The sequence below is a fragment of the Varanus komodoensis genome, unplaced genomic scaffold, assembly GCF_004798865.1.
Source record: "Varanus komodoensis strain SLA01 unplaced genomic scaffold, ASM479886v1 scaffold16, whole genome shotgun sequence".
In the NCBI taxonomy this organism is placed as follows: Eukaryota; Metazoa; Chordata; class Lepidosauria; order Squamata; family Varanidae; genus Varanus; species Varanus komodoensis.
Genome location: NW_025335468.1, coordinates 23,886,530 through 23,900,373, shown reverse-complemented (window position 1 = coordinate 23,900,373; position 13,844 = coordinate 23,886,530). Strand labels below are relative to the sequence as shown.

General features: G+C 40.7%; 1 protein-coding gene across 1 annotated transcript in view; it reads left to right on the top strand.

Annotated features, from left to right (window-relative positions):
* Positions 1–13,844, top strand: part of ANO3 (anoctamin 3) — a 264,086-nt gene that overhangs the window by 140,318 nt on the left and 109,924 nt on the right. Inside the window, exons 2-3 of the mRNA XM_044425772.1 lie at positions 3,127–3,339; positions 4,051–4,122. Of these exons, the coding sequence (XP_044281707.1) occupies positions 3,127–3,339; positions 4,051–4,122 (285 nt within the window). The remainder of the gene's footprint in view (positions 1–3,126; positions 3,340–4,050; positions 4,123–13,844) is intronic.

Genomic DNA, 13,844 nt, shown 5'->3' with positions numbered 1-13,844 from the left:
AATGTGTGGATAGTAGTATCACATGTGACCATTTAACATAACATAAACTCAGCTTATCGTGGGCTTTCCCAGGGGTGGCCAAACCAAGGCTCACAAACTGCATGCTGCTGTTGGAGTTTATTTTGCCCTCACTACTTACCCCTACAGGCACCCATGGGCACCTGCTTGCAGCTCTCAAACATCTGACATTTACCATATGCAGCTCTTCTGTTGAACAAGTCTGGCCAACTCTGGGATTTTTTTTTTTTTTTCGATTTGTATCTGCCTTTTTCCTACAAAGGGCTCAAGGCAGCTTGCATCATTCTCCTCCTCCATCTTATCCCCACAACAACAACCCTGTGAAGTAGGTTGGGCTGAGAGTCTGTGACTGGCCCAAAGTCACCCAGTTGGCTCCATGGCCGAGCAGGGACTAGAACCCAGATCACCTGAGTCCCAGTCCCGTGCTCTTAACCACTACACCACATTGGCTTTTCCATTCACTTATATGAAAGGAGCAGTTGTCCATTTTTCCTGCCATCATAATGAATGGAGGAACCATCTAATATCATCTGGATCTGTGTCCTCACTTCTCATGTCTTCATAGAATGGGAATTATAACCTTCTGAAAGGCAGCAACACCTTGTATATGTCTCTCACAAAATCAATTTTTAGATCTTTGTAACTTAGGGTTGAGGGGGCAGATCTCAAAATCTGGAAACCTTTGTAGTTCTCACTTTCCTTAGGAATCTTTTCTTGAATGAAACTGTGAGGCAGAAGGCTTAATATCTGGAAAACCAATGTGTGGTTTGTACAATTGGGAAAGGAATATGTCACAGTAGCTTATTCTCCCACCATGTGCTTACCTGTTTCATTATTACCCCTGCCAAGTGCAGTTTATTGTGCCATCCAGACCTGGAAGGGAAGGAGACAGGGTGGTTTACATGGGGTGGTTCATATACCTTCTCACACGGCCCCCTCACTGGTTTGGGCTACATGGCAAACCACACCTGGTGAAAGGAATTGGGGAAATTCAATGGTGTGCAGCCAGCACATGTGGGACAGTGATTGCCTGTCCTTCCCCAATTGTGTAAACACACTCAATGAGAATCACTCATGGTAGGATTATTTTCTAGGGAGAAATCTGAATCGGCTCACTAGCAATACTCTTATGCCACCAGCCTCCAAACAACTGCTGCTTATGCTGACAATTTATGCTGGGATATGATTTAATACTTGGAAAAATAAATTACTGTTAACTGAGGTAGCACAAAGCCATCTGACTTAATGTGCATGGAGTTGTTTATTTTTACAGTGCCTCAGTTTTATTTTTTTTAAGTGCTGCTACCGTCAATGCACTGATGACCACAAATCATCTGGCACTCTTCTATTTGGATTATCTCAGTAAATAAATTTATAGAAACTATTACATTTTGGAAAGTAGAATTTGAAACTACTGGGAAATATAATCCTTTTGTGACTTGCTTCTTCAAGCATCACATGAGTTTACTGAATTACTGTTTGTGCCAGCAAGTTGCTTAATATCCTCTTTTAATGAGCACATCCTCAAAGGAGCTGAAAAGCAGCTGGTAAGGGGAGTGGTGGTACTCATTGCATAAGTGGTACAACAGTACTTTGGCTGGATCCGAAGATGCTCTTGCAGAAGTGGAAGGAGCATCCACCAGTTCAGAGTCACCATCCCAGTTTCTGTGGATCCATCCCCTGCTGCGACACCTCGTGCCCTGTCCTTGGCCAGTGCGGAGAATTGCCTGACCCTGAAGAGTACAGAGCAGCTACAGTGGGGCAGAAGGTGCAGGAAAGATGATGCAGAAGTTAAACCCCTGCATGCTTTAAAGTCCAAGCTTTTAGTTAGCATTGTTTTCCTCTGAGAAAAGCATGACGTGATCCTTTGAGAAAAGCATGACCTGGTAAATAGCAGGTAAAGGGCACGTATAATTGTTATGACTGAAATGCTTAACTGGATTCCCATTGAAATTGTAGTCAAAATAACTACGGTGGTCTTAGATGCCATCATAAGGCATATTTCAGTATTTACTGTTACAGTTTTATTTATTTTTATATTTATTCATTATATTTATATTCTGCCTTTTTTCCTTTCAAGGAACTCCGGTTTTTCATTTAAGGGGGCTAAATGGCTCGTTGACAGAAGCAAATAATTGAATCGCTTTGACACAGTCCCTCTCTGGGTAGGCACAGTGCCACTGCGAAGAGAGATCACCGGGATCACCGGAGGGCATAGCAGAATTTCTATCTTTGCCCTCCCATTTTAGCTAGGCCATAGCAAAGAATAAAAGAGCTTGGTATTCGGAGGTGGGTAGGATGACAAAGTGTTCTACAAAGTTAAGCCCTGCTGTGTTGGCAGCTTTAGAAGATCAGGTAGAACAGCCTATCAAAACCTGGTATACTCCAGATGTCTTGGATTGCCCCCACTAGCAATCTTTACACTTGGTATGGTAGCAGCAGTTGATGGGATTTGAAGTACAGCACGTCTGGAGGGTACTGAGTTGAAGAAAGATGAGACAGAAAGTGGGTTTGGGAACTGCTTGATGGAAGCACTACCAATATAAACCTGTCATTTGAGATCAAGCCTATCAGGCAGACATTGCAAATGTAGATGATGGTTTCAGTTTGTATTCCTTATGAAGAAGGATATGGAGCATTGGAAAGTGTTCATGCTATAGAAAAAGGTTGTCCTCTAAACACACTGTTCTTGTTCCTTTCTACTCAGCTCAGAAGAACCCTTTTTCTTCTGAACCTACTCCCTGTTGAGGAAACTCGAAGTCCACTCGTGCAAGGGCACTTTCCTCTTCTGTCTTCCACCTTGCTTCTCCTGTTGTAGCAGGTTCCCCTTGGATCTAGGACAGGATGCATGAAGGCCTGCCGTGGGAGGAAGAACACCCCTCACCTGCTCCAGGGGTGATCCACCAGCAGGATAAATTAATTGGAAGCCACTGTATGTTTGTGAAATGTAGAGATCGCAACATTACTATGATTATTATGTTACTTTACAAAATCCTGTTAAAATTATGGCTGTGAACAATTACTTTTACTATATGGATGCAAATTCTAGGATGTATATATACGTACTGACATGAAATAGCCTGAATCTTTTTCTTGTGTCTCTTTCAGGCATGAATACTAGCAAAAGTGAGACCGTGAAGGAGCCCCCCTTAAAGCCTTCCAGAAGATCCTTGCCATGCCTCGCTCAGAGCCAAACCCACCCCCACAGCCTCAGCAAACATTCCTCCTTCCTCCAGCCAAACCGAGTGCAGCCTCAGCCCCAGCCCCAGCCCGTGAGTGCAGGGACATCAACCACTACAGTTGATGTAGTCTCAGAACGAGGTGAGTATTGCCTAGGGAGACCAGAGATGCAGCTGGAGTGGACCCTTATGGTCAGGTCCAGGACCCCTGGGAGCCCAAATGACCAGCCAGAGAGTGGCAGCTTGCTGGGAGCCAGGCCTGCCGAGGTTCACCCGGGCTGATACTGACTGGTCAATGTGGCATATTGTCCTCCCACCGTTTTTTTTTTTTTTACTTTCTAGTCACTGGGTGGCTGGGAGAGCATATACATGCGGAACAGAGATTCTTTTCTTATGTTTATAAAATATATATTGTTGTTCCTACAATAAACTGATGCTTATCCAGAAGGAAATGTGTTGGATAGAGAATCAGCCTTCCACAAGAAGAAGGAACCTTCTTTGAGAGGAGGGACTTGGCACATGCTCAGGGTATTTACTGTTTTTATCAGGACTGGCAAAGGGCTATTATTGTTTTACTCTGATGTGACTGAAATTTTTGAGCAGTTATAAAGCATGGAATAGCAATAGCAGGGGAGAATAGAAGAGAAGGGAAAGTCATGGCTTTTTCCACCCAACCCTCTGCTCCATAAGATCATTAAGTCAAAGTAAGTCTAAAATTACCAGCTGCACCACTGACACTAGTATTCTTTCAAACGTGCAATGATTTATAAATGTGATGGACAAGCAAAAGAAATGGGACTTGATTTTGTGTGATACTAACAATGGCTTTGATGGATTTTTTTTTTCCTTTCAGCCAAAGTAATGGAAACCTTGGAAAACAATTTACTCAAGTTGTCAAACACAGAATACAGTGATCCATTCTTAGGTGCGTTCTCCCTGTTCAATTATATTGTTAAAAATAAATCCATTCCCCTCCCTTTTGTACAACCTAATTGCGCAAAGTAAAGTTACAATATGCCGAGAGTTCTTTTTGGGTAATGGTGCAAGACAGTAATCATGAGAATGGGACATTCTGCCAACATAGCCTTGTTTTACGGCCGCAGCTTTTAATGTGGAATTGCTTCCTTAATTTAGGTCATTCCCACTCTACACATCAGCCAGTGCGTCTTCAATACACAGTTAACCTCAGAGCAGCATAGACAGAAAAACAGAATATGTAGACATGCATTTTGGTGTTTGGCTGCTTCCCAGCATACTGACTTTCTTCCACGGAACCACATTCCTTTTACAGATTATGTGTTGGAGCCTAACCAGCTACCTCAATTGGAAGGGCCTTTTCCATCTGTAGACTGTTCAGGCAATGAATGATCCTTGGGTGCAAAGGAACAGATTTTTCATTATGCCTCTTCTCCATGCTGTCCCTGCCACCATTTCCCCTTCCACATGGCACAGATTTTAAGAGAGTTCAAGAGGCAACAAGGGTAAGGCCATGTTAGCAGAAGTGAGCCCCTTTTCCTCTTCTGTCAGGAGGAGTAAACCATGCTTCCAGGATGATACTTTCATTTGTACAGGTCTAAACAGACGTTACTTTCAACCCACATCTAACAGCTCTTTTATTTTTCATGTTTAGTCTAGACTAGGTACAGGGTGGGGAACGGATGTAAATTGGACCCATATTTGAACAGAGAAGGGTGAAAACCACCCAGTCCCTCAGCTGTCCAAGCCAAATTTGAGTCCTGTGTACCTACTCAGTGATGATGAGAATGGGAATGATAAAAATTCCACTCTGAGATTGAAAGTAATGGCTGATCTGGCTCTAAGAAAAGCATGAACGAGAAGCTGAAGGAACTGTCTTTTTTGTTCTCAATTTGGGATAGAAAGAAAGGAAAAAAGAAGCAAAAGGAATTAGCACTGTCTTTATTAGTCGTTCTGCTCCTGCCCCCACTTTTCAGTTAACACAGAAGGAATCAAATCAACAGAAAACCCTTCCAGCAGTGCTTTGTGGAAATTCATGCATTTGTACCGCAAGACTCAGATGGATTGTCTTCCGGACAAAACTGCTTTATTCAAACAAAGCCATTTCCACTGAGCTTTCTTGAGCTGAGGCCTCTCTCTTCTCAGCTCAACTGTTGCCATCAACCTCTGGATGGTTGTTCTCAGGAAGCCAAATCACCTCAGGCCGAATCCAGCTATTCTTTCACATTGTTAGAGTCTTCTCCAAAGGATGCAGAGCCTGTATAAGCTCCCTGGGACTTCCAAATGATAAAGGCACAGCAGTTGAAGTAGAATCAGTTTCAAAACAATGACTGTTAGAGCTAAATCTGACAATCTCAAATTAATACTGAATTATTTGCAAAAAAAATTTTCTCAGAAAAGAACCCATTTCACTTCCCAAATGTGCACACTTTCTCCCACATTAAATGGTTTCACCCTTTAGGAAACAAGTGAACACTGAGGGAGAACAGTGATCATTTGACATCCCAAAGGGCTAACCTTGATGAATAGTTAAATCTGACTCCTGACAAAATATTGTTTGTGCTATACTGGAAAACAAAAGAAGACAGGAACTTCTGATATGCACAAGAAGTTATACCACATCATCTAAAAATGGTACAACTTCACCCAAAAGGCAAGCATCCTCTTAAAGTCTGAAGAAATTCATTCCCTACCCCTGGTAATATGTTTGGGGGCTGGGAGGCATTTCTTCCAGGATCTACTCCAACAAAATCATCAGAAATTCTTGTGCTATAAAATTATGCTCAGGTTGATATCTAGACAATTAAAGGATTATAACCCTCTTTTAGCAAGATACCAGACTCCAAATATTTTAAATTGTTTATCTAAATAACCAAAACAACAAAAGCATATTTAAATTAAAAAATATCTGTTGAAATCCCATCTTTCAAGCTAAAGGGCAATTTCTAAAGAAAGTCTGAGTGCAGCTGTACACTGCAGAATGCTCTAATTTTTAAATAAGGCTTGGGATGCCATGTACATGCTGATATTTTTAACTGTGGCTTATGCAAATACACAGACCAATCTTTTAAAGTGTTGCTCAACCTTTTTGGGAGAAATTTTCATTTATGATAATAGAAAACAAAAAGACACCTAAAACAATCCCCAGCCTGCAACCTGTTTTGTAATGCAAGTCCAGGAAGTGGCATTGGAAAATGTTGTCCATGTGACACCCTGCTGGAGTTGGCTATTTTCTTCTTCACTATCCAACACACACACACACAGAGGGGAGGGGGAGGGAGAGGGAGGAGGGCAAGACAGGCAGGATAGAATCAGAATTGAAAGTGAAACAGACAACCCTAAAATAAATATGAGTATTATAGACTTTTTTGACTACTGTCAGAAAAATCCTGGAATTTCAATTCATGAGGAGGAAATAAAACTCAGGTTCATGGGAAAGATCAAGCATTCAGACCATCTGTGGCTTTATTGTTTGACCCAGGTTCCCGCGGTAGGCTCATGATAATGCATTACCGGCAGGCAGAGGTGAACTCGCTGCAAAGTTTCAATACAACTACAGGGTATTTTATACCCTTCCAGTCACGTACACTGGTACAGAGCAATTGATGACAGAATGCAGACATTACAGTAAGATTCTGAGGTCATCACATATAGAACAGAGAAAGGAATGTCAGTCAATCATACAGTGACAATGAGATTACAATATTTCTAATTGCAGTGTATTGACACTTTAGCTGAGTAACTTGAACCCATCTCCAGGTCTGCTTAGACATGTAAATTCAAGCTACTGAGAAACTATTCATGAACTCATAAGCTCATCTAGACTCAGACCCTACGGAATGCATTCGCACTGTTTTGAATGGCCAGGGCACATGGGAGCCCTCTGGGCTAGGAAAAGATACTTCCTGGTAAACTGTGAATTCCAACGAGGATTGTTTAATAATTGTGAAGGTATACAATGTCTATTTGGACTAAATGGCCTGTCTATCGTAGCTTACAACTAAAGGTGAGAGAAATGCCATTTTAAACAGTGACTTAGCTTGGTTTGAGAAGTAGTACAGGATTGATTCCACAATGCAAAAATACGCAGAAGCAATTATTTTCTGACAGGATTTATCCAAATTTTCCAAACACTACCAGCTCCAAAAGTACCTCCATTCTGGTTTAAATAAAGAATGGAGGTGATTCATTTCATTGCTACAGGATAAGATGTGCAGTCTGAGAACATACAATATCCATAAATGTTGATATTGTGTCTTCATTTTACACTGGGATGATTAAGGAATAGTCAAGGGAGAGTATTGATTAATGACAGCATTAACACATGACTCTACTCTTTGCTGGAATTCTGATAGGACAGGATGATAGCATCTTGACCTGAGGACAAACCAGCAGCAGTTGTCATCTGCAGGTGCAAATTTGTGAAATAAAGATTCAGAAACCAATTCTACAGATTTCAGTGAGATTAGTTCCAAGTGAGTTAGAAAATTAGACATTATGAGAAGCACAAGAGTGACTTCGCTCCATTGGCTGCTTCTGGAAAGCACAAAGCATTATGACACAAGGCAAGCAAAATAAACTACAGAGCAGGGAAGATGAAGAATGGTTTTAGCTTTGTTTGCTCTTTGTTCGATGGTGTCTTACCGCAACTACCACCAACCCTTCTTTTCTAATGTCCAATTCTGCCCTTAGTTGCAGCTGCAGATTTCTGTGTAGGTATCTTTGCCTTTAAAACCCCTGATCCTCAAAATGTTCCTCCATCACAAGGCCAATAAAATAAGGTTTGTTGTTCTTGAGGATCACTTTGTCAATGGAGGTGGGGGGAAGGAGTCGAATAAAAAAGAGGAATGACACAACTTCAGTCAGCGCTCCAACATGGATGTTGCTTATATAACATGTGCGATTAATGAGTTTCATTTCTTCAGTCGTCTACTATGAGCTGCCCCAAGAGGATATTAGAGATGAACTGAATTAAGTGAGTGATATAAATATTTAATCATGGAGCTTCAAGAAAGGACAAATGAAAGGGAAGTGTGCAGCGATGTCTACATGAAGGCGAGAAAGCTGCAGACACAGCAGCCATTAATGTAAAGGGCAGAATGCCATTTGCGCTTCAGACCCGTTACAAGTATACTGCTGTATTTAGAACTGCATGGTGCTTTACATGCCTGTGGATTCTGCAACCTTGCCATTTTGGGGTATGTGAGTGAAAACAAAAAATCTGGTGATGGTGTTTTCTGTTTTAGAGAATCTGAAGCCAAAGGCCCGAAAATCAGGATGGGCAGGTGTCCTGTTTTACAGAGAACAGTCTTCTACTAGAAGGCATTCTCTGTTTGAAGGGCTGGCCTGTTCAATTCTGGGTTAAAGATAAAAAGTCATAATAATTGTTACCCATGAATAGTCAGTGCCTGGGAAGCATATCAATCTGCACACACAGGGCAGCACACTTGATCTCAGTTTCCCTCTTTGTCTTGAGATGTCCTATACTTCCACTTAAAATACAATACTTATTATAAACTTTATAAACATAGCTGTCCTCTTTTGTCTTCTTTTTGCATTTCTCCATTTCCTCTGTATTGGCGATTGATAAGGAACCACCTCAGCCAGAATGATCAGACTTATGAAACAGGAGCAAATAGGTTATTATTTATATTTGGTCTAGACAGTGTGTGATCCAGAAAGTTTATTTGCCCACCATATACCTGTATTTGAGACCTCCCAACTCCCTTTTTGCAGCTAGCAGTACAAGCAGGACACATAGTGGGTTCCCCGTAGGTAGGTAAATGGCATTTGGTCTGGTGAATCTCAAGTTGTGCAGGCAGGACTATGTAGCACAGGGCTGAGCAAAATCTGTGTTTTTCCCAGCTCCCATTAGGCCCAGCCAGCATGGTTTAAGGAACCATGGGGGATGTAGGCCAACATATCCAGACAGCTGCTAAGTGTTCTGAATCATGTAATTTCTATAGATGACTGCAGAAAACAATTAATATGAATGCAGGCCACAGATATGCAAGTTGTTTCACTTGTCTATAGGAAGGCTTCAAGGATATGTGCTGATTATTTAGAGGAAACACTGTGACTTTTAGCCCCAAAATGGAAACATGACAAACACATCAGTCTGTTTGCAGAGTTATCTACAGAGTCAATTATCCATAGTGTTAAGCCACACTCTAACTTGAGATCTCAAATAAATTGTTTAAAATGGATAAATAGATGTAGTAATGTGTTTTATCTTTTTAACCCCCTTTCCATGTGGGCACTAAACAGAGGCATTTCTCCAGAGAATGTTTCTGTATGGATGATATCTATAGATAGATAGATATCTATGCAGAACCTAGCCTTTGATTTTTCAAGATGACACAGTTGGATGTCTCAGAGGAAGATGAGCAATTCAAGGGAAGCTGTGTTTGCATGACATTTTCATCTTCCAAATCGGAATAGCTATTTCAGAATAGCTATTTCTCAGAGCTTTATTTTCTCTCTGAAGTTTTATAGTGAATGTGTTACATTCCAAGCAGTAAAGGAAGTGCCCAGATTTAATTCCCTGCAAGGCTGAGAAAACTCCTGCCTTACAGCCTAGAAAGAAACTGCCACTCAGAACCAGCAGTGCGAGGCTAGATGAGCCTACAGTCTGACTTGGGAGAAAGCACCCTCTTGGGTTCCTATCTGCCCATTTCATTATTCACTGTATCCAGAATCAGTGGGTTGGCAAATATTTAACATTCCTGGACTTCCACCCATAGTTCAAAGTTTAGGAGTATGCCATTGGCTCTTATACACATGGAGGTGGGTAGAGACCTGTTTTCCCCTGCAGAGGAGGGCAGGATGCATTCCAGTGGAGCGAACTCAGGGAACCAAGGTTCTGTTTGGATGCCAAGAGTTACTTCCTGATTGTTAGGACCCATAGGGCATGGAATGAGCTTCCATGGAAGGTGGTTGAAGACCCATTGGTGAGGGTGTTCAAAGATAGGCTGGACATGCACATGGTAGGCATGTCATGAGCCGAGCCAGAGCTGGGGGTCAGACTAGATGGCCCAGAAGAGCCCTTCTGACTCACTCTGTTTCTATGTTTCTATGCACACACCCTTGCACTTCTCCCTTCTAGCACATGGAAGCCCTATACTGCTTTAACCATGTTGTACTCTTTTACGCGCTATGCATCAGTGCTAATAGTAGTGATTAACATTAGCCAAGCTTGCCTTCATAATTGGAATTTTTAACTAGGATTTGGGCTTGAATCCCCTGGATCAAGGAGAGGCATATGAGAGAGTACGTGAGCCTGCACATCTAATCAGTGTTGAAATCAATAACGTTGCATCCTTACCGGCCAACTCAGTAGAAATTCTTGTTTCATTATGAGTTTTGCCCCTTCTTGAATGTTACACAGAGTTATTGAGAATTTAAAAACTATAGCAGGTGAGATGGTTTTAATCAGCTCTACAGTGTAGTAGAACAGAGGAGTAAAATTAAGATATTTCGTTTTTAATTGCAATGGCATGGTGAGGATATAGAATTCTATTTAATTCATAATGGGTTGACCAATATGACACCTCTTTTGCTATGAATTTCAACTGCCTGCTTAATCTGTGTCAGGCAAAGTTGACCGTCTGAAATATACATTCAGCCAGTTTACATGGATTACATTGCTGTTTTTCAAATGCACACTGCACGTTTTCTATAGAACTGGAAAATATCCCTACCAAAATTACATGCTCTGTTGTGGAATATGCCGCTGTACTAGATAAAGGGTCTTCCTGCACTTTGACGCACTGATCATGAGTTCTATATTTAGGATGCTGAAGTTACAAGCATCTGTGTCACCTGCATATTAATAGCCTGCCACGTTCTTCTGTATGCCAATGAGTTTGAATCTGGGTGCTGCTGGGAAATTGCTGTCCCTTTCAATATTTCAACTTGATCATGAATTATTACTTACATACTTTGCAAAATGAAATAACTGATTTATAAATGATATACTGCATAATGTGCAGTAACTGGCTGTTGTGTGTGATCATGCCATATGATGCATTCGCACTACAGCTGTGTCAACGGACTCATCTACTCTTCCCAGATGTAGAACAAAGATTCAGATGGTATAGAAATTAACAATCACCCCTCCTTCAACAAAGCATTGTATTATCTTCTATTTATTTGGTTATTTTAGAATGACTTAGAATGATATAGCACTTAGAATATGTCTACCATGAGATTCGTATGCATTGAGAATTTCGATACTACCATTGGCATTCTGTAAATAGTAATTCCAGGGTACCTTGTTCCAAGAATGACACACATATATATATATATATATATATATATATATATATATATATATATATATATATTTGGCCTATCTGTGGAATGATGTGACTGACAAATTTGTTTCTAGATCATTGTTTGTAGGTTGTAGGTTTTAGGATGGTGTCTAACCATCTATTTATGAATTAAATAAAAAAAAATAAAATCTCTATTTAAGAGTGGAATACATTTAATCCCCCCTAAAAATGACATAGTACACTGTCATGTTGAAATTCCAGCACAGGGACACAAATATTTAGATATGCATCATTGAAAGAACATATGGAAATTAATAGGGCTTACATCCGACCAACATTTGTATTGCGCATATAGGATCATATTTCAGAGAGCATACATTTGGCTGAATGATGCAGTTAATATTTTAAAGCTCTTTTAAAGTTGCATTTGGCAAAGCAATATCTTTAAAGCAAAGATATTTTTAATTTTCTGTTCAGCCTGATCCTATATACATTGTTTTACATGTAAGTCATTCTAAATCTATTTGGGTTTATTTCTAAGTGAATGTGTGTAGGATTAGGATCTAAGCTTTCTACTAAAAATATTTTTTGCCAAAATCTGGGACACTCTCAATCATCAAAAGTAGAATAAGTACTAATAGTAAATAGTAGTGCTTTCTAATGGCATTCACAATCCATGATAATGCTAAAGGGGCTCTATCCAAATGTGTCCCTCGGCCAGTGGAACAGCCCTGATGGAATAGATTCACCAGCTTCATCCCTCCAGTTCCCCCTGGAGGGCTAGAAGACCCTCAAGGCACATCTAGGAAATATGCAAAAGCTGCAGAGGAAGGAAAAGTTGCAATGTGCGGGTGGGAGTTTTCCTGCACCTTGTTGTCTGGCTTGAATTTGTAGTAGTAAATTCTGGAGCAGACCAATATCCCTGTCCTTAAATGACAGTGAGCATTGGAAGGCAAACCTTTACAATAATAGGAGACTAAAAATGTTGATCATGCTCTTAGAAAGTGTTCCTAGTACAAAAGAAAATCAATGCTTGCTGCTTGACTTTGCTCACATCTTTTGTTATCTGTAAACACCAACAGGGCTGATCACGATTTTGCTTTGCTGAAAATGCAAACCGAAAGAGGATCATTATTTTTCTATAAATATCAAAGAGGCATCTGTTCCTATTTTCATTTTATGCCCAGCACACCTGAAAATCATTCAGTTCTGACTGTGGAGCTGGCTACCCATTTCCCATTTTTTAGCAGAGTCTTATTTCCCATACTAGCAATCTTGCAGAGAGGAGGAGGGGGTTGCATTCAAGCAAATGCTTATTCTATAGAATGCAAGAGTACACTTTTCATATACTTGATTTAATCTGAAGAATTATTGAAAAGGTTATTCAGGCGCCCAGAATCATTACTTATGCTACTTCTGCATCAAAAAGAGCACAAGGAGATCTTGTATTGGCACTACTGTGGGACCTCAGGCCAATTTTGCAAAATATAAGTTTAACATAGAAACAGAGAAACAGAGCGAGTCAGAAGGGGTCTCCTAGGCCATCTAGTCTGACCCCCTGCCCAACACAATAAATAAATAAATAAATAAATAAATAAATAAATAAATAAATAAATAAATTCAAATGCTGCTTATATGGGAGAGAATAAGAATTGCAATGGTATAATATTTGAGCCATCTGCCTCATAACAACAACAGCAACAGCAACAACAACAACAACATTATTTCTAGACCACCCACAGTTGAAGCTCTCTGGGCGGTTCACAGCATTTAAGTCCCATTTCAACCAGCCCCAACCCTGCTTGGCTTCCAAGATTAGGCAAGATCAGGCTATATGAAAGCTTGCTGTAATCTCCACCTCTGATGAAGAGTGCTCAGAAACTGATGCCACACAAGAAGCCCCTATTCTTGATGACATGATCCACACCTGTACCAGGATTGCTGCCTCTGTAAACAGCATTGGGGCCAGTGCATGTATTAAGAAAACAATAGAGGAAAAGAAGTGGTCGCCCATTGCTACACAGAGCTTGTGACACTTGCACAAAGCCACTATTTATCAAAGGGAGATGATCGGACATTAAGGGAGCTCCCCAAACTAATCAGTCAAGGGATACCAAAAGAAAAAAATCTTCAGTGCAGTGATTCCTGGACATGAGCCTATTGATTTGGCTCATCCCATGGGGAGCCTGAAATGTTTATTTGAATTCATTAGCTCAGACCCAGAAATTCTCACATTCACACAGTTAAGATATATGTGAACATCTTTCTTCTCACTGGTGAATGTTATGCCCAGCAATGGAACAAGGCAAACAGCAGATCCTCCCCTTTGAACAGAGAGGATCTGATTCAGAAGGACACCTTGATGAAGCAGTACTGGTATGTTTTATTTAGGGAG